Here is a 19,766-nt window from a genome sequence, read left to right as displayed (position 1 = left end):
CTCAACACTCAGAGGGAAAAGAGGAAGAACAGGTTTAGGCGGGAAGATGATGTTTTCAGTATGAGTCACAGCCAGGTGGAGATGGGCAGAAAGCAGGTGGATATACAGGTGTAAGGAGAAGTCTGGCTAGAGATACCAGTTGGGGAGTCTCATGTGCCTCAAGCCTAAAGCATCTTCCAGAAGAGCTGCATCCTCAGAGCTGGAAAATCTTGAGGGCAGGGATCAGGCAAGTCAACTCTTTAGCTGCACTGAGCCTGGCCCAGTGTCTCAGGGCAAAACAATCAGTCTCTCCTGGTTGAAGGTTGCCAGGTTGTGGTGGGCAAAAGGGATTAAGCTCGTAGGGAGAGCCCTCGGCTCTGAACTAAGATCAGTGTTGTGTGGGGTTAGATCCCAGCTCCTGTCAGGAACAACAGGACACTGACTCAGAAAGTAATGAGTGCATCATCACCGAGGGAAATCAATAGGGGCTAAAGGAACCTCCATCAGGAATGCTGTGGAGGGTATTGCCTCTTTACATTGGAAGATAGAACCAATGGCCAGCCCTAATAGTCTGTGAAGGTAATTTTCTCTTATCGCCCCTACTCCTGTTCCCACAGGCACTCAACTTTCAGAAACTCCACAAGTCTTCATTGAAAGCAGCTTTGCTGGGAGATCAGCACTACAGCAGGTCCCTTCTAGGTGCAAGAGAAATGTTGGCTCGGATCCCATTCATTCATTCATTCGTTCATTCATTCAAACATTCAACATTCAACAAACCCTTACTCTACACCAAACCCTGTGCACTAGAAATACAGAAATGAATAGACTCTAGCCTGGAAGCAATGTACCTGCAGCTGCTGTTAGTTTCTGGAACTGTCTTCCCATTGGATCTCAGGAAGGTATTGAGGGGTCTCTTTGCTGTGGTGCTGGTTTGATGAAAGAAAAAAAGAATAGGACTCTTGGGTGGGGGGAACCTGGAGAAGTGTCCAAAAGAGGGATCACGGGGTGGAATCACAGAAAACTCCGAAGAAATATAACACCATCTCCATCTGGGGGAATAGTTATTATTTAAAAGATGACATTTATTTAGTACTTCCTCGGTGACTATTACGGTGGTACCGCTTTTCTTGCATTATATAGATTCCCTGGTGGCGCGGTCTTTGGGCACAACCATCCCCTTCTCTGAAACCTCACCACCTCATTGTTCCAGGCAGAAAACAGGGCCCGGCCTCCGGGAGACGTCCGGCGAGCGGAACTGGGGTTCGGGGGCGGGGAGAGCGCTCGGAGGCTTTTCGCGGGGACGCCTGCCCTAGCGACGCGCGCCTCGTTGCTAGGGGCGGAGGCGCGGGAGGCTGTGGAGCGTGGTGGCTGCGGACGCCCTCCATTCTGCGCCCCCGCCGGCCTCAGCTCCCGACCCCGCCAGCCTGCCGGTGGGTATGGAGCACGAGGCGGGGGCGGGCAGGGGTGCGGCGGGGGTGGGGGGCGGGCAGGGAGGTGGGAGCCCTCGCGCTTCGCAGGCTGCAGCCGCCCACCTGGTCAAAGCGGAGAGTTGGAGGGCCGGCCTTGGGTTGGGTGGTGCTACACCCCCTGCCGTGGGTGCACTACGCAGCCCATCCTACTCCCTCTCCCCCCACCCACACACACATCAAAAATAAGCTTTGGTAGTGCGCATGGATAGAGCGGGGGACGTCTGTGATCTAAGAGACTGGAAGGAGAAACTGTACACAGGTTGTCCCCCAAATTTGGGGCAACCTTGGAAGTTCTGACCTAGTGCTGACTCCCTGGGAGACTCTGGGCCTCAGTTTCCCCTATCTGTACCATTAGAGTGTTGAATCAGACCATCTTCCAGTGCTTCCACTGGGGCTTTGTTTGTATTTGAGCTTTCGGTTTGATGCCTTGTGTGCAGCAGATTTGGGGAGAGGGAGGGAGATATGAAATCAGCATTTCCGTGAACATTGATTGGACCAGGAGTCCAGGGAAATAAGGTCTGGTGCCCTAGCTCTGCCTCGTGTGACTTTTAGCAAGTCACAACTCTCTGAGTCCCACTTTCTTCGTGGAAAATAACAATTGGATAAATGCTGGAGTATATCGAGGAATACAGTTAAAAGAGAATTCTCTGAGTTATGTTTAGAGTGACACTGGGTATCTTAAGGTCTATGGGAAGCAAATTGGGGCAGAGCCATAATTGAATTTATGGCTTTTCCAAGTCCTCTCCAGCCTTTCCTGCCCTGAAATCTGGGACAGAGCCCAGGTAACTGTTCCCTGAATGATTTGTTGTTGGGCAATTTTGAAGGACCCTTATGTTGTTGGGTCCTTAAAAAGCTTCTTGCAGGGCGCCTGGCTGGCTCAGTCAGTAGAGCATGTGACTCCTGAGCTCAGGGTAGCTTGAGTTAAAGCCCTACGTTGGGCATGGAGCCTACTTTATTGTTATTTTTTAAAGATTTATTTATTTGTTGAGGAGAGAGAACATGAATGGGGAGGGGAGGGTTTTGAGGAGCAGAGGGAGAAGGACAAGCTGACTCCACGCGGGGCATAGAGCCAGACCCAGGAGGCCCCACTTGGGCCCGATCTCAGGACCCTGAGATCATGACTTGAGCCAAAACCAAGAGTCCGATGCTTAACTGACTGAGCCACCCAGGCGCCCCTGAAGCCTACGTTGGAAAAAAAAAAAAAAAAAAAAAAGCTTCTTGCCAAACAGACTCTTCACCTTAGTATGCCATCCGTTCACTCATTCCACAGATATTTGCCTTGCATCCATTCTCCCAGACTACGCTTAAAGCTCAGATAAAAAAATGAACAAGACACTGTTCCTCCTCTCAAGCATATTACATGTTCACAGTATAAATAGAAGATAACTGAATAGAATTTCACTGCTTAGTCTACTCATAATAAATCACAACTGCATGAACATTATCCAAGGACGTGTACTTGTTGTTGAGATTTTAAATTGCCTTGGTATATGATATATAACTTAATGAATTCTTAGCCTTAGTGTGATCAATCACTCTGGCCAGGAGACATAATTGGCTTCAATTTAATATCCTTCAGACTCATATACCCATTTGTGTATATTCTCTGTGTATATTTGTTACGTATGTTTAATATGTGTGTGTTAACCGTAGTATTAGGTGAAGGGTGAAGTTGGCAGAAATGGCTCCTTTCAGTTGCTAATACTGTTAATCTAGCAATCATGCCAATAGCCAGGTTCAGCTGAGGGCTGTCAATGCACTAGCTTTTATAGAGATGCAGTATACTATGCTGATCGAGAGCAAGGCCTCTGCAGACTGCCTACATTCAAGTTTCAGCTCTGCCACTTATTGGCAATTTATTTGTAAATTTGGGCAAGTTATGTTAACATCTCTGCACCTCACTTTTCTATTCTGCAAAATGAAGATAGTAACAGCATCTAGCTCAGAGGCTTGTGGAATAAATCAAAAGAGTTAATAAATATAAAGCATTTAGAATAGTCCTTGGCACATTGTAAGTGCTATCTTTAATCTTTACAGAAGCCCAGTGAGAGAGATTATTCCATTTTACATATATGAAACAGACTCCATGAGGCTCAGCAATTTGCCCAAGATGGCAGTGAACTGTAATTCAGACCTAAGTCTGTCCAGTTCCCATGCTGATGCACTGAATCAGATGTTATTCTGACTCTTCTGTATTGCTCTTCATTTTTAGAATAAGCTACACTGTCAATTGGTGATTAGAATTTATTAAGTTTTTAAAATAGAGTTGTTAAAATGCAATAAAACTGTGTTTCTTCTTTGTAGATGTTTATAAGGGAAACTCTAGACTAGAAGTCAGGAAACCTACCTAGTTAGAATTTTGAGCAGATAATGTTTCTGCCCTGATTCTTCAGATCTTTAAATAAAGGGTTTATATGTGATGATTTTGAAAGCTCTTCCATCTCAAATTCTATGATTCATACTTATTGAAGTATTTTAAATATATATATATATTTAATTTATTTGACAGAGAGAGCACAAGTAGGCAGAGCAGCAGGGAGTGGGAGAGGGAGAAGCAGGCTTCCTGCGGAGCAGGGAGCCTGATGTGGGGCTCGATCCCAGGACCCTGGGATCATGACCTGAGCCAAAGGCAGCCGCTTAACTGACTGAGCCACCCAGGCGCCCCTGAAGTATTATTTTAAACAGAAGAAATTGCCTTTCTTGCAGAAACAGTAGCAGTCAACTCTGAAAATTTTTGAACAGAAGTACTATGAGTAAAATAAAAATGTTTAATGATGTATTTAAGTATTTAAATATATCCTACTTTGTGGGCACCTGGCTGGCTCAGTCAGTGGAGCATGTGACTCTTGATCTTGGAGTTGTAGGTTTGAGTCCCACATTGGGTGTAGAGATTACTTAAAATAAAATCTTTTTTTTTTTTTAAAGATTTTATTTATTTACTTGAGAGAGACAGAGAGAGTGACAGAGAGCATGAGTGGGGAGGAGAGGGAGAAGCAGACTCCCCGCTGAGCAGGGAGCCCGATGCGGGGCTCGATCCCAGGACCCCAGGATCATGACCTGAGCCAAAGGCAGACAGTCAACCGAATGAGCCACCCAGGCGCCCCTAAAATAAAATCTTTAAAAATAATAATAATAATAGGGCGCCTGGGTGGCTCAGTGGGTTAAGCGTTTGCCTTCGGCTGGGGTCATGATCCCAGGTCCTGGGATCAAGCCCTGCTTCATCATCGGGGCTCCCTGTTCAGCGGGGAGTCTGCTTCTCCCTCTCCCTCTACCCCTCCCCCCAGCTCATGCATGCTCTCTCTCTCTCAAATTAAAAAAAAATAAAGTAGGGGATATATATATGTGTGTGTGTGTGTGTGTGTGTATTTTAAGATTTTCTTTTTAATAGGGATGTCTGGGTGGCTTAGTCGGTTAAGCGTCTACCTTTGGTTCAGGTCATGATCCCAGAGTCCTGGGATCGAGTCCCACATTGGGCTCCCTGCTGAGCAGGGAGCCTGCTTCTCCCTCTGCCTGCCACTCTCCCTGCTTGTGCTCTCTTTCTCTCTCTCTGGCAAATAAATAAACAAAATCTTTAAAAAATATATTTTCTTTTTAATAATCTCTACACCCAGTGTGGGGCTTGAACTCACACCCCCAATATCAAGAGTCACATGCTCTGATGACTGAGCCAGCCAGGTGCCCCCTTACTTTGTATATTTAAAAATAGATATATCTGGGCACCTCGCTGGCTCAGTTGGTAGAGTACGCGACTCTTGATCTCGGGTGTAAGTTCAAGCCCCACGTTGGGTGTAGAACTTACTTAAATAAATGAAAATAAAAATAGATGTATAATTAACATTATGGTATATTTTCCATAATTGTTGGAAATGTGCCACTTATATGATCTTGGAATTTTGTAAGATATTTATTTCTTTGTGAGGGAAAACTACACTTAATCTTTTTCATTAAACAAGGTCTGGGGTGCCTGGGTGGCTTAGATGGTTGAGCATCTGCCTTCGGCTCAGGTCATGATCCCAGGGTCCTGGGATCGAGTCCCGCATTGGGCTCCCTGCTGGGCGGGGAGCCTGCTTCTCCCTCTGCCTCTGCCTCTCTCTCTCTCTCTGACTCTCATGAATAAATAAATAAAACATTTTAAAAAAATAAATAAACAAGGTCTTTATTTACCTTGTGAATCTCCTTTCAGTACAAACATAATCTTAGGGATGAGATTAATTTAAGCGTCTTTTCAGTAATTACAGAGATTAGGAAGTTGCTGCCTGAACTATTTTCCAAAGGATAAACATTACAAAGCATTGAATGTGGCAGCTCACCAAAAAAATCCAATTGGTTTGGGGGTAAGTAATTCTAAAAGTTATCTTTTGCTTAGAATGTCCTGTGAGTGCTCTTCAGATGGAAATATGGCTCTCTGAAGATATCAGCTAAGAATCCAATCAGTGTTAAGCAAAGCCAATCCATTTATAGCATCTGCTGTTTTTGGTGACCTAGATCTATGGATGGCATCTGTCCTTGGTTTGATGACAATGTTGAAAAATGGGCTATGCTTGCAGATAGGAAGCCCTGCAACCTCTATCTGTCTATAAGCAATACAACATCCCAAGATTTTTGAAAATTATCCTGGAGTTTTTTCTGGTAGCATATGGTATACTTATTATAGAGAATCCTGGAATGTCTGAACTAGAAGGGACCTTAGATTCACACTACTTAACAAGAAATGTTTTTGCCATACTGTGCAAGCCACTTGAGGTACAAAGATGAATATGGTAGACTTCTTCCTCTCATGGAACACACAGTCTACTAAAAATGATTTAATCCGGTGTCCTCACTTACAGATGGGGAAGCTGAGGTACAGAGCAGGGAATGGAGGAACTCAAAGACACACAGTGGAATGAGGTAGAGCTGGGGCTGGAGCCCAGGGTTCTTGGTGCCACACACAACGTTCCTGTCACTGCACTCTGCTTCTGTACAGTTACCTATCTTGTCCGGAGGTCAATTCTGACAGCTTTTCAAAATGTAGGCTGAAATTCTTCTGGAACACTGTTTTTTAATGGTATCATTGAGAATATTTGGTGAATTTTAGCTGCTGTTCTTCCTGTAGACCATTCTTCCTAGAGCTGGGCTGGTCATGCCTATAAGAAACTCATTTCCTAGGGGCACCTGGGTGGCTCAGTCTGTTAAGCATCCACCTCTTGATTTCAGCTCAGTCATGATATCAGGGTCATGAGATGGAGCCCTGTGTCTGGCTCTGTGTTGGATTCAGAGCCTGCTTAGGATTCTCTCTCTTGGGGAGTCTGGGTTGCTCAGTTGATTAAGTGTCTGCCGTCGGCTTAGGTCATGATCTCAGGGTCCTGGAATCAAGCCCCGCATCCAGCTCCCCACTCGGCGGGGAGTCTGCTTCTCCCTCTCCCTCTGCCCCACTGTCCCCCCCACCCCTGCCCGTGCTCTCTCTCGCATTCTCTCTCTCTCTCTCAAATAAATAAATAAATAAATTTTTTATTAAAAAAGGATTCTCGGGGTGCCTGGGTGGCTCAGTCGTTAAGCGTCTGCCTTTGGCTCAGGTCATGATCTCAGGCTCCTGGGGTTGAGCCCCGCATCGGGCTCCCTGCTCGGTGGGAAGCCTGCTGCTCCCTCTCCCGCTCCCCCTGCTTGTGTTCCTGCTCTCGCTATCTCTGTCTGTCAAATAAATAAATAAAATCTTTAAAAATAAAAAAATAAAAAAGGATTCTCTCTCTCTCCCCCTTCCTCCCCCAAAATAATAATTTTATTTTTTTAAGATTTTATTTATCTATCTGAGAGAGAGCACACACACACAAGAGAGGTTGAGTTGGGGAGGTGGGGAGGAGGGGCAGAGGGAGAGGCAGACGCCTTGAAAAGGTCTCAGGAATCCCCATCAGTCCTCAGATCACATTAAGAACTACTGGTCTAGGTCATTATCTGTATTGTCTCATTTAGTGTCATCAGCTCTCACATCTCTTTTTTTTTTTTTAAAGTAGGCTCCATGCCCACCATGGGGCTTGAACAAACTCGTGACTCTGAGATCAAGAGTTGCATACGCTACCGACTGAGCTAGCCAAGTGCCCCTTGTATCTCATTGTTACTACATAATAACCTCATGACCTGGCACACTGACTTAGACAAGTGTCACATGTAATTATTTAAAAACAATCAGCAAGCTAGGAAGGTTATGACCTTTTAGAATAACTAAGGCTCTTTTCAAGAAGCTTCACTGGTAAAAACTATTTCTTAGTTTCAAATACACGTTCCTAGTATTTATTATGGTAGAATATGTATAACATAAAATTTATTCTTATTTAGTACATAGACAATGTTATGGAACCATCACCACTGTCTAGTTCTGGAACATTTTCGTTATCCAAAAAGGAAACTCTGTACCTATTAAAGTAGCCACTCCCTGTTCCCCCATCATTCCAACCCTTGGCAACCACTCATCTGCTTTCTTTCTAGATTCTGACTAGGGATATTTCATATAAATGGTATCATACAATATATGGTCTTTCGTGTCTAGCTTCTTCTGCTTAGTATGATCTTTTCAAGGTTCATCTATGTTACAGTATGTTTCAGTACATTATTCCTTTTTATGGCTGAATAATATTCATTGTACAGATACACCACATTTTGTTTGTTCATTCATCCATTGATGGACATTTGGGTTGTTTTCCCTTCTTGGCCATTGTAAACGGTGCTGCCATGAACATTCATGTATAAATTTTGTTTGAACACCTGCTTTCAATTCTTTTGGCTATCTTCCCAGGAGCAGAATTATTGGATCATATGGTAATTTTATGTTTAACTTGTTGAGAAACCTCTGTATTTTTTTTTAAAAGATTTTATTTATTTATTTGACAGAGAGAGACACAGCGAGAGAGGGAACACAAGCAGGGGGAGCGGGAGAGGGAGAAGCAGGCTTCCCACCGAGCAGGGAGGCCCGATGCGGGGCTCAATCCCAGGACCCTGGGATCATGACCTGAGCCGAAGGCAGACGCTTAATGACTGAGCCATCCAGGCGCCCCAGCCTCTTTGTATTTTTAAAAAAGATTTTATTTATTTATTTGACAGAGAGAGTGAGTGCACAAGCAGGGGGAGCGGCAGGCAGAGGGAGAGGGAGAAGCAGTCCCGCTGCCGAGCAGAGAGCCCCACGCGGGGCTCGATCACAGACCCTGGGATCATGACCTGAGCCGAAGGCAGATGCTTAACCTACTGAGCCACCCAGGCGCCCCAAGAAACCTCTTTGTATTTTTAAAATTAATTTTGTTTCTGTTTTTGCTGATCTGCTAATGCTTTATGGGAGGGTGCATTCCCAGGGCCGTAAGAAGAGGCAAGGGAAAGAAGAAAAGCAATGAGAGCAATGAATTAGTCTTTAAAAAAAGAAGGCTTGGGCGCCTGGGTGGCTCAGTTGGTTGAGCACCTGCCTTCGGCTCAGGTCATGATCCCAGGGTCCTGGGATCAAGTCCCACACTGGGCTCCCTGCTCAGCGGGGAGTCTGCTTGTTCCTCTCCCTCTGCTGCTCCCCCTGCTTGTGCGCTCTCGCTTTCTGTCAAATAAATGAATAAAATAGGCTTTGTTTTTACATCCCCAGACTACCATCATCATGCCTAACAACATTAACAGTATGCATTCTTTCCACCAAGCAGGGAGGACAACGTCCAGCAGCCACAAGGGATGCTGCTGGCTCAGCGGCCATCTGAAACGAGCTCCTTCTCACAAGGTTTTGGGGCGGTTCTGTGCAGGGATGGGGAAACTGCAAAGCAAGCTCAAACACAGCACTTATAAATACAGGTACAGCAATACTACATTGGGATCCCAAGTTTTATCATGTCGCATTAAAATTCTCTCCTAAAGAAAGAGAAGGCCCAGAGCAATTGCTGATGACCTTCCCTGAACAGTTAGTTTGGTCTGTTTTCTTTTGGATGAGAAGCAGCCGATTAGCTAGTGTCTGCAGCCACTCAGAGACAGGCCTGGCATCTTTGGGAATAAGCTCTAGGTGAGCAAAGACTCCTGGCTTCTTGGCTTCAGGATTCCTCTTTATCGGATTCTAGTCCTTCAGTTGTTCTGAGCGTGCTCAGCATTAATAATCCCATTTCTGGCAATGACCGTGGGTCTCCTTCTGTACTCCTTTCCCAGATTTTTTCCTCAGCCTGGCCTCTCCCGTAGCCCACGTCTTCCCTATGCCGTGCTGCACACTCCGTAACAGTGGGCCTCTCATTTGCCATCCTGTCTTTAGCAGGCCCGACGGGATTATAGAAGAGAGAACTCAAACTAAAGCTTGTCTGGAGTATAGCCCAGCTCACGTGGATAGTGTCTCTGTCGTTGCTGCTCTGAACTCAGACCTGTGTGTCTCTGGAGGAAAAGATAAGGTGGGTTTGTGGCGCTTCCCAGGGAACCAGCTTATTGTGGAGAAGGGAAGAGATTTGGGAAGGAAGCGTTGGTTCTGCGTTTCTGGCAACAATGTTGAGTAGTGTAAAACCATAGGCTTTAGACTAAGGAAGACTGGCTTTAAGTCCCCGCTCTTCCCCTTCCGGTTCCTCTGGGGAGGTCATTTACTGTTCGTGAGCTTCAGTCTCCACATCCATGGAATGAGGGTGATAATGCCAGCCTCACAGGACACAGGACAGTTGTGAGGATTAGGTGGCAAGATCTTCAGTGATGTGCCAGATCGCCCATATGCTTTTTATAAATGGCAAGTATTATTCTGACCAAGCCATTTTCTTTCTTTCTTTCTTTTTTTTTTAAAGATTTTATTTATTTGACAGAGAGAGACACAGCGAGAGAGGGAACAGAAGCAGAGGGAGTAGGAGAGGGAGAAGCAGGCTTCCCGCTGAGCAGAGAGCCCAATGTGGGGCTTGATCCCAGGACCCTGGGATCATGACCTGGGCCGAAGGCAGACGCTTAACGACTGAGCCACCCAGGCGCCCCGACCAAGCCATTTTCATACCCACACACTGACACAGGAGCTATTTGTCATCAAAAGGAGACTTCCTTGGGGTTCCCTAGGTGGCTCAGTCGGTTAAACAGCGAACTGTTGATTTTGGCTCAGTTCATGATCTCAAGGTCGTAAGATCGAGCCCTGCCATCAGGCTTCATGCTCAGTGGGGAGCTGGAGCCTGCTTGAGATTCTCTCCCCCTCTCCTTTTGCCCCCACCCCTGCTTGTGTGCTCACTCTCTCTGTTTTTCTCCCTCTCTAATAAATAAATAAATATTTTTTTAAAAAGGAGACTTCCAGTCTCTTTTATGCTGCTCTTTTGTCAAAATCTCTACACTGATGAGCATTATGATTCCTCCCTTCTGTTTCTGTCCTTTCCCCCACTGTCACTGAATCTGGTTGCTTCTCCCCCCATATTTGCATCTATCACGGGACTCACAGCTAAGACATTGACAGCAAAAATGTAGATTCTTTTAATTCCTCTCATTTTCATACTGTATTTCACAGATTCTTATTTTTTTTAAGATTTAATTTATTTGAGAGAGAGAGAGAGAGAGAGAGAGCAGGGTGGGGGAGGGAAGAGGAGAGGCAGAGGGAGAAGCAGATTCCCTGCTGAGCGCGGAGCCCATCGTGGGGCTCGATCCCATGAGCCAAGAGATCATGACCTGAGCCGAAACCAAGAGTGGGATGCTCAACCGACTGTGCCACCCAGGCACCCGGTAAATTTTTTTTTTTAAGATAGCAAATTTTTTTAAATACACTAAAATAAAAGTACAAAACAATTAGGGGAAAAAACTCTAACCCCATGTAGAATTCTACTTCAGCATCTATGACCAGAACCTCAGGCTGAGTCCGTTCCCCTTGTGGGGTGTCCTCCCGAACCCGTCAGTAAGCCCCAGAGCAGTGGCCCATTGCCTTGCAGAGAGACAGCACCCCGGTCAGGAGGAAAGAAAAGGAAGTCAATGTAGGGGGACAGGATGAAGGTTATAACAATAAAGCCCTAATACAAGACCCTTGACAGAGAGGGAGAAATTAGGTAGATAATGAAGTAAAGGCTTGCTTCAGTTGAATAGAAATTCACATAAAATATTACAGAGATTCTAATGACCCTAATGACTCTCTGCAGACAGTGGTGGCCTATAACTGGAAAAGTGGAAATGTGGTGAAAAGGTTCAGAGGACATGAACGAGAGATCACTAAGGTAATTATCAAATGATCATTATCGTGGAGGGAATTTGGAACTGAATAAAGGAGTATCTAATAGCTCTAGTTAGTAAGAGGGATGGGATATTCAGTCTTAAGAAAATGTAAGAGCTTCATTTGGTGCTGTGAAGCCCTACTCGAGGAAAAGCAGAGCAAACCATTCCCTTAGTTATGGTCACAAGCATATTAGACGTGATTTAGTTTGTCACTAAGCCCTTAATAGCTCAGGTGGTAAATAGAGAATTCTCCCTGCCTATCCTAACTCAACAGGGACAGGTACTGAAGGTTGCCTGTGTGTTTACTGTAGCTAGAAAAATAATAAATAATACATGATAAAATTTATTCATTTATAACTTATGTATAAATAATTTATTATATAATATATAATAATATATTATAATGATAATTTTAAATAAATTAATGATAAAATTTCTATACTCAGGAAACTTCTAGTTGGGGAAATTTTTAAAAAGCCAAGAACAGTTAAATAAAAATTAATTTGCTAAAAAAGCATTACAGGGCAGCGTAAGCTTCCAGCAAAGATGATAGAGAATGCCAGTCTCTACAACGCCCTTCCCTGAAATCTCCCTCAATGAACTGAAAATCGGAATCGAGATGCAGACTCCATCATCTGCTCAGCTCGCAGCGCAGAGGAGGGTACTGACGCCCAGATGCAATGTATTCCCACCCCGACAGGGACGGGGGAGAGCCTCGGGCTCTAACACCTGCAGCCCCAGGCCTGTTGCCCATTTCCAAGGCCAATCAAACAAGCACACTGGGACTTTTTTTCTCTTGAGCAGATAGCCTGTATTCCCAGATCCAGCCAGTTCTTCAGCGCCTCTCGTGACAGGACAGTCACAATGTGGGACTTGCGTGGCCCTTCCCAGCCAAGGCAGCAGTTCTCTGGCCACGCCATGGTGGTCACTGGATTGGCTGTGAGTCCAGGTAAAGTCAAACAGACCTCTCCCCAACACCGTTGTACTTTCTTTCTCTCTCTTTTTTTTAAAAAGTTATTTATTTATTAGAGGGAGAGAGCACAAACAGGGGGAGAGGCAGAGGGAGAAGCAGACTCCTGTGGAGCAGGGAGCCCGACGCGGGGCTCGATCCCAGGACCCTGGGATCATGACCTGAGCCGAAGGCAGATGCTTAACCAACTGAGCCACCCAGTCGCCCCTCTTTTTTTTTTCAAGATTTATTTATTTTTAGAGAGAGTGTGCGTGAGCGGGGGTGGAGGGAAGGGCAGTGGGAGAGGGAGAGAAGCAGAGTCCCACTGAGCATGGAGCCCGACTTGGGGCTCGATCTCATGACCCTGAGCTCATGACCTGAGCTGAAACCAAGAGTCGGATGCTCAACCGACTGAGCCACCCGGGCGCCCCCTGTTGTACCTTCTGAAAAGCCCCGTGCCAGGCCCATTTCATGGACCATCTCTCCCTTGCTCCCCCAGACTCGTCACAGCTGTGCACTGGCTCTCGGGACAACACCCTGCTTCTGTGGGACATTGGGACCGGACGGTGTGCGGAGAGAGCTTCCATCTCGAGGAACCTGGTAGGGACTCAAAGTTGGTAGAGAGTGGGACAGCAGAAGGGAGCATGGGGTGAGGCGAAGAGCCTGGGAGAGAGATCAGGAGATACACCAGGCAGTAGAGGTTGGGGCCTCATTACTACTCACCCTGAACTCTCTGTCAGACCCTGGCCTCTCAGGGTTATCAGGCTGGATGATCTCTTTAAAGTCTTCTGCTCCAGGGATGCCTGGGTGGCTCAGTCGGTTAAGCATCTGCCTTCAGCTCAGGTCATGATCCCAGCTTCCTGGGATTGAGCCCCGCATCGGGCTCCTTGCTCCGCGGGAAGCCTGCCACTCCCCCTACTTGTGCTTGCTTTCTCTATCTCTCTGACAAATAAATAAATAAAATCTTTAAAACAAATAAACAATAAATAAAGTCTTCTGCTCCAGAGAACACCTCCACTAGTTCATATTGGAATTTTAAGTGGTGTCCTCATTTATTCCCTCAAAATGTGTTATTCCATATCTGCTCTGCTAGGAGCAGGGTTAGTGGCCTAGGACACAGCCCCTGTCCTCCAGGATCTCACAGCTTATGCACAAAGAAACAAGCATGACCCTTTGCTTTATGTATAATTTGCCGTGTTTATGAAGACCAATGATATATCCCAGCAGACTGGTATATAAACTCCACAGCCTTTGAGGTCAGTCATACCTGGGTTCAAATTATGGATCCATCACCTTTTTTTTTTTTTTTAAGTAATCTCTACACCCAACATGGGGCTTGAACTCACAACCCTGAGATCAAGAGTCACATGCTCTACCAACTGAACCAGCCAGGCGCCCCAAGATCCATCACATTTTAGCTGTGTTACTCCAAGAAAGTCACTTAGAGTGTCAATGTCTTCATTTATGAAATGGAGAGAATCCTATGACCTGACATGATAGATGTTCCTTTAGTGATCATTAAATATCACTCATGGTCATCTTTTCCAATTTTGAAGACAACTGTCCATGGCAAGGTATGCTCACCCTATGCCCTCCATATTTGTGGAGGTTGCTAGAAGAAAATCCTGTCATCTTGGGTTGTTTTGAAAACTCTTTTGTGCCTATCCAGGAGGGGGCTACAGGGATGAGAAGAAAGAACATGTCCTGAACCCTGTGAGGCCTTAGACTAGGGTTTCAGTGGTCCCATATAGAACGGGGGGCTGCTCTCCTTAGCTGCCACCCACCAGCAGTTCCCCACCACGTGTGTGCGTGCCTGCATGCATTCTGTACTCACGACTGGCCCAGCTGCTACCATTGCTGCTGCTGATCCAGGGCACGCCGGTGGGCATGACTGGTGGGCATGACTGGTGGGTATCTGCAGAACACACACTCCCTGCAAGTCAAACGTACGCGTCAGCATCCTTGCGAAGTGGTGAGGAGATGCTATTTAGCACAGTTTACAGGAATTGCCGTAGAAGAATGCCTTGGTAGTGAGAAGTTTTGAAAATTTTGCTTTTTCCAGGTCACTCACCTGTGCTGGGTCCCCCACCAACCATATGTACTACAGACTTCTGAAGATAAAACCATCAGGTGGGCTTACTGAGCAGCCGTGAAGGTGTTTCTGGTGAAGGTTTGTGGTTCCCATGCTCATATGACTCCTTTCCCCCTCTGCTTCTCCACACTGCTGTGCCTGCCCAGGGCCTTCTGCCCCTTTGCCCCTTGCTGGGGCTGGGGTCTCTCTGACCTGGCCCCCTGGACCATCTGGGTAGAGGTTGAATGGCAGGAGGTGGGGCCAGGAAAAAGCGCCTGTCCTGGATGGTTCTGAAGCAGCTGAGTCTGTCTGGCCCCACCCTCGCCCCCTGTGTGAAAATATTCAGACTGACCTCGGACCTGGTCACTTGCTTGTCCCCCTGCTTTGAGCTGCCTGGCTCCACTTGCCACCCCTGCTTGGCGCCAGATGTTTTCAATCACTCAGGCCTCAGGTGAAGCCTTGTCTGGGGAAATGGGGTCAGAATCTGCATCAGGAGAGTCAAATGAAGTAAATCGTTCTTGAGTAGAAGGCACAACGAGAAAGTCTGGATCTCATAAGAGATTCATTTTACTTAGAAAATAGGAAGAATGAGGTAAAGAGGTGAAAATGAGATGAGAGGCCGAATAAAACACTCCCCCGGGGACCCCATGGCCCAGTAGGCCAAGGCCTGCAGTCTATTCTATCTGATTCTGGAATGGTGACTGCTCCTCTGGATCATAATAACTATCTTTTAAAAAAATTAAGTCACAGGCACAGAAATATCCTCTTGTCCCTTGCAAGTAGTATCCCAAAGGGCCAAATTAACAAATTAACTTATACAGTTAAGATGCTTGGTCTAAATTCCTATTAACTGTATCTCAAACTAGAAAGGACTCAGATGTCATTCAGTTTGGTTATTTCCTGGCAGCTTTGGGGTCTCCAAGGTTGATCTGGTTCATACTCCTGATTGTACGTAAATCATGACATTCCATCAGACTGGCTGAAGCAGCAAAGAGCTGACAGATTCATATCCTGCGGTCATTTCTTGCAGATTATGGGACAGCCGGGGGCTGCAGGTAGCTCATATATTTCCCACAAAGCAGCATATTCAGACCTACTGCGAGGTCAGTGAGGACGGACACAAGTGCATCTCCTGCAGCAGTGGCTTCGGAGGGGAAGGCTGCGAAGCCACGGTGAGAGATTCTGGGGGTCTGGTTGCTGATGAGCAAAGTACTTCCTCCGACCTCCCGTCTGTACTGGGCTACACAGGTCAGCTCTATTAATGGCTCAGGCCTATTCCAAGTGCATACTGTAAGTGAGCCTTTGCATTCCAGATGCATCTCTCAAGAAACCTCCATCAGCCTTGGGCTCTCTGAATTGGTAGTAGACAAAGGGATGGGATGAGAGTCAAGATAGGAGGGTGCTAAACACAGAACCAGCTTGCTAATGTCCCTGCTCCCAGCAGAGCTTAGAAAGGGGAGGGACTATTTGAAGAGCCAAGTGTATTCCCATTGTACCTGTGGTCACAGTAAAGGAGGCTCAAGCTCTTCAGGGAGTTTGAGGCACCAGTGTTGGTCAACGGCCCATCCCAACCCTTACCCATATACCTTTCCTCGCAAGTCATTTTGGATTAGATTGCATTGGCTCCTCCAAAGTACCTTGGATTCCTCATTGTAGAATGTAAGTTAAAAGGGACATCTAGTCAAATAGAACAATTAGAGCTCCCATTGTACCAAACATCATACACTAGGCACTGAGCACATTACATGCATTATCTCATTTAATCCTTACAACAACCTCGTGAGTTAGGTTCTATTATAATTCCCATTTTACACATGAGCAAATAGAGGCATGGCAAGTTGAAATCTCTTACACAAGACCACACTTCTAGTAAGTGGTACTTTGAGGTACTGAATCCCAGGCTATTGATGTAGCATCTCTTCACCAAGCTAAGCATTTCCAGCCCCTACAACTGACACAGTGTCCTGTGATTTCATTATTTTTCGGACACAATTCAGATCACTGTCCTCTCTGAATGTTGTTTTCCTGAATTACATGGTGTCCAGTGACTTCATTATTTTTTGGACACAATTCGGTTTCCTCTCCTCCCTGAACCTTGTTCTCTGGCTATGGTCTGATCGTGTCAACAAGAGTGGGATTGGCAGGACTGTCACCTCCTTTGTTGGAGAGTCTCATTTTCATATCCCAAGGTTCAGCATGCAGGCAATAAATCAGAAGGTCTGCACCTCTGTGTACTTATGAGAAGGTGCCCCTAACTGTGGGGTCTCCACAGAACCCACAGACACCAAGAGGCTGATGTCAGGTAGCTCTTGAACTGTCGTAGAAAGTAGGCAACCCTGGGGCACCTGGCTGGCTCAGTCAGAAGAGCACGAGACTCTCGATCTTGGGGTCGTGAGTTTGAGCCCCACATGGGGTGTAGAGATTACTTAAATAAATAAAAAAACTTAAAAAAAAAAGTAGGCAACCCCATACTGTCCCATCATGCTGTAGGACTTGGAGCTTTCACTTCCCTAACCATGACATTAATGAGGAAGGCAGCGACCCTCCTGGCACATCCTTACCCACGGTTGTCTGAGATCGGTGATGTTTAAAATAATCACTGGATGGATGGATGATTTCATATGTGGATGGGATGGATGAACATGAGGGGTAGCTACATGAGTAAGTAAGTGGGGGGATAGGTGGATGATGAGAAGGTGGGGAGGTGGAGATCAGTGAAGGTAGCATGTATGAAGCTAGAGAAATATGTATGTATGAACTAGCCTATGTCATTACTCTGCAGCTGTGGGACCTAAGGCAGACTCGGAACAGAATATGTGAATATAAGGGGCATTTCCAGACTGTTGCATCCTGTGTCTTTCTACCAAGAGCACTGGCCTCGATGCCTATAATTGCTACCTCATCGCATGACTGTAAAGTGAAGATTTGGAACCAAGATACTGGAGGTAAGGAGCCTGCTGGTGGTGCTTCTCAAAGACACATGGAGTCTTAAAAGCTTCCTTGAAACACCTTCTTTCCGGTGCTCAGCAAATACAAAAACAGCCCTGTCCTGCCACTATCCAGGCCCCTAGTGGTTAAGAGATGACACTAAGATACCAGGATTCCGTTGAACCCCTGGCTGGAAGCCATCACTGCATGAGCCCTGGGACCACGTTGTACAGACTTGTTCCTGAGAGCTCAAATATGTTTGGCTCTTAGTTTTCTTTCTACTTGAAGTTCTTCCATCAGGTTTTAACACGTGATACTCAAAATGTCTGGCAAAGAAAACAAGGATTGTCATTTTCAGATTCATTTTTTAAGGACTAAAATGAGAGTCTCAGCTCATGGTGGGGGTGAGGTAGAGCAAGACTGCCCTGTTTTGATGCTGAGCTAAGATTTGAGATGACAGTCAGGTCATAACACTTCAAAGCACCAGAGAAAAAGACGTTTTAGGGAACGCAGCTCCCCAGAGTCCTCAGTGAAATATGCGAGAGCCCACTGCTACTGGCTGATTGTTAAATATTCAGGAGTATTTAATATGGTCATAGTGGGAGTATTTACACCACAAAGCGTGGCATATGCTATGAGTAGAAGTGGCTGGTTTTTTTTCTTCCTTATCAGTACCCCAGTGCCTCCAGACTATTTTGTGCTGGACCCGGGGTTCTGTCAGACACAGGAATAGTGTTAACTTAGAGAATCTCACAACCAGTCCCTCCTACAGTAATGTTCCAGAAACTCAGCTCCCAGCAGGGGAGGATAGGATAGCCCCCTCAGAGAAAAGATGTGAGATCACGTCTAGTGGTAGGTGAGCCAAACCTGGAGGTGCCCTCACCAGCTGCCCCGTGTGACAGCTCTGGGAGGTTGCGGGGGCGGGCAGCTGCTGCCAGGTTCAATGCTCATAAACCTGACACCAGGGAGAACAAGGTCTGAAAGTGCTGCCCTGCCCACCAGATGTGCACCTATAGTTCTAAGAGCAGCCCCTGAGACGGGGACGGAGGGAGACCGGGTCAGCTGGAGGCCCCCAGATTCCCCTTCAGGTCCCAATCTCCTTGGTCTTGAAGGGAGCAAGACCCCAGAAGCCAGCAGCTGAAGATCAGCATCACCTCTGTTTTCCTCTGCCCTGGCCCCCTGCTCTGTTCTCTGGGTGGGTGGGAACTGAGGGCAGTGTGTTCACACGTCCTTGCAGGCGAGGCCCTGACTGTCTGAACGGGTTTCTCAGGGATCCCCACCTTGTTTGGTCCACGTGCCATTCTCTGGAGTTGAAGCCTTGCGGCCGATCTGAGTCTGACCTCCGCGCGGGTGCACGGTCCTCTGGAGCAGGGATGCGGCTCTTACCTGGGTTAGACATGGAGAGCACACGCTTTGTTTACACGGGTTTCTCACAGAGACCTCGCGTCCCATGACGCTGCGCCCTTGGCCTGAGCTGCTGGTTCCCTCTTCCTCCCCCAGCCTGCCTGTTCACCTTGTCCCTGGATGGATCAGGACCTTTGACTTCCCTGGCTGTTGGCGACACCGTCTCCTTACTGTGTGCAAGTTTCAGCAGAGGAATTCACCTGCTCAGAGTGGAGCACAGCCGAGGGCTGGAGCTGCGAGAAGTGGCAGTATTCTGAGGCCAGGAGACACTCACTGGACAATATCAAACTGTGACCCGTCCTTTCTTGGTGTGGCTTTGTGTTTCCCGGTGATCTTGCGGGGGGGGGCGATGTGCGATTCTCTGCTTACGTTCACTCAGAAGGTGTATCAGGGTTAGAAGCCAATTTAAGCCCCGGTGCTGTTTAGAAACATGATAGGCCTCTGTCTGTGAGTCGGAACACGGGGTGGAGTGTATCAGACTGACCTATTCTATGTCTCCCAGAAGGAAAAGCCGCAGGGGGAGAGACACCGTTCAGGTGGCCTCACGGTTACCTAGACGGGAGAGGGGAGCGCAGCTCCATAGAGGACATGGGTTGTAGACATGACATTCAGCTCCAGCTCACCATGCTCCTCGGCAAGGTGAAGAAGTCTGGGCTTCCACTCGGAAGAGCAGCAGAGTGCAGGTGGCGGGTCCGAGACCAGTGCTCAGGCGGCATGAAGATTAGACCCCAGGTGGCTTGAAAAGGCTGACGACCGCAGGGCCTTGCCCCGAATCCTAGCTGTCTGACCTGTTCTGTGCACAAAGAAATGGAGAGGTTCCAGAAATGAA

At 46.8% G+C, this 19,766-nt stretch overlaps 1 protein-coding gene across 2 annotated transcripts; it reads left to right on the top strand.

The window, feature by feature from the left end:
- The first annotated feature begins 1,301 nt into the window (after window positions 1-1,301).
- Window positions 1,302-19,748, top strand: WDR31 (WD repeat domain 31). 2 transcript variants are annotated; one of them, XM_078061634.1, is made up of 10 exons: window positions 1,302-1,409; window positions 9,098-9,242; window positions 9,691-9,820; window positions 11,513-11,587; window positions 12,390-12,534; window positions 13,034-13,134; window positions 14,597-14,664; window positions 15,636-15,777; window positions 17,388-17,550; window positions 19,034-19,748. In XM_078061634.1, exons 2-10 carry the CDS (start codon window positions 9,196-9,198, stop codon window positions 19,192-19,194), a joined length of 1,032 nt encoding a protein of 343 aa, XP_077917760.1. In that variant the 5' UTR covers window positions 1,302-1,409; window positions 9,098-9,195; the 3' UTR covers window positions 19,195-19,748. The 2 variants fall into 2 exon arrangements, with proteins under 2 accessions (XP_077917760.1, XP_035977859.1); XM_036121966.2 differs by having other exon boundaries at window positions 9,688-9,820.
- Window positions 19,749-19,766: the final 18 nt, after the last annotated feature.

Source organism: Halichoerus grypus, chromosome 14, assembly GCF_964656455.1.
Source record: "Halichoerus grypus chromosome 14, mHalGry1.hap1.1, whole genome shotgun sequence".
Lineage (NCBI taxonomy): Eukaryota > Metazoa > Chordata > Mammalia > Carnivora > Phocidae > Halichoerus > Halichoerus grypus.
The sequence above is the reverse complement of the archived record's forward strand: the minus strand, read 5'-3'. Positions and strand labels throughout refer to the sequence as shown.

Coding starts and splice junctions, on each gene's coding strand:
- WDR31 (XM_036121966.2), top strand. CDS start 9,196: ATGGGGAAACTGCAAAGCAAGCTCAAACACAGCACTTATAAATACAG. Junction 11,588..12,389: donor ATGAACGAGAGATCACTAAG/GTAATTATCAAA, acceptor TCTCTTGAGCAG/ATAGCCTGTATTCCCAGATC. Junction 13,135..14,596: donor CTTCCATCTCGAGGAACCTG/GTAGGGACTCAA, acceptor TGCTTTTTCCAG/GTCACTCACCTGTGCTGGGT.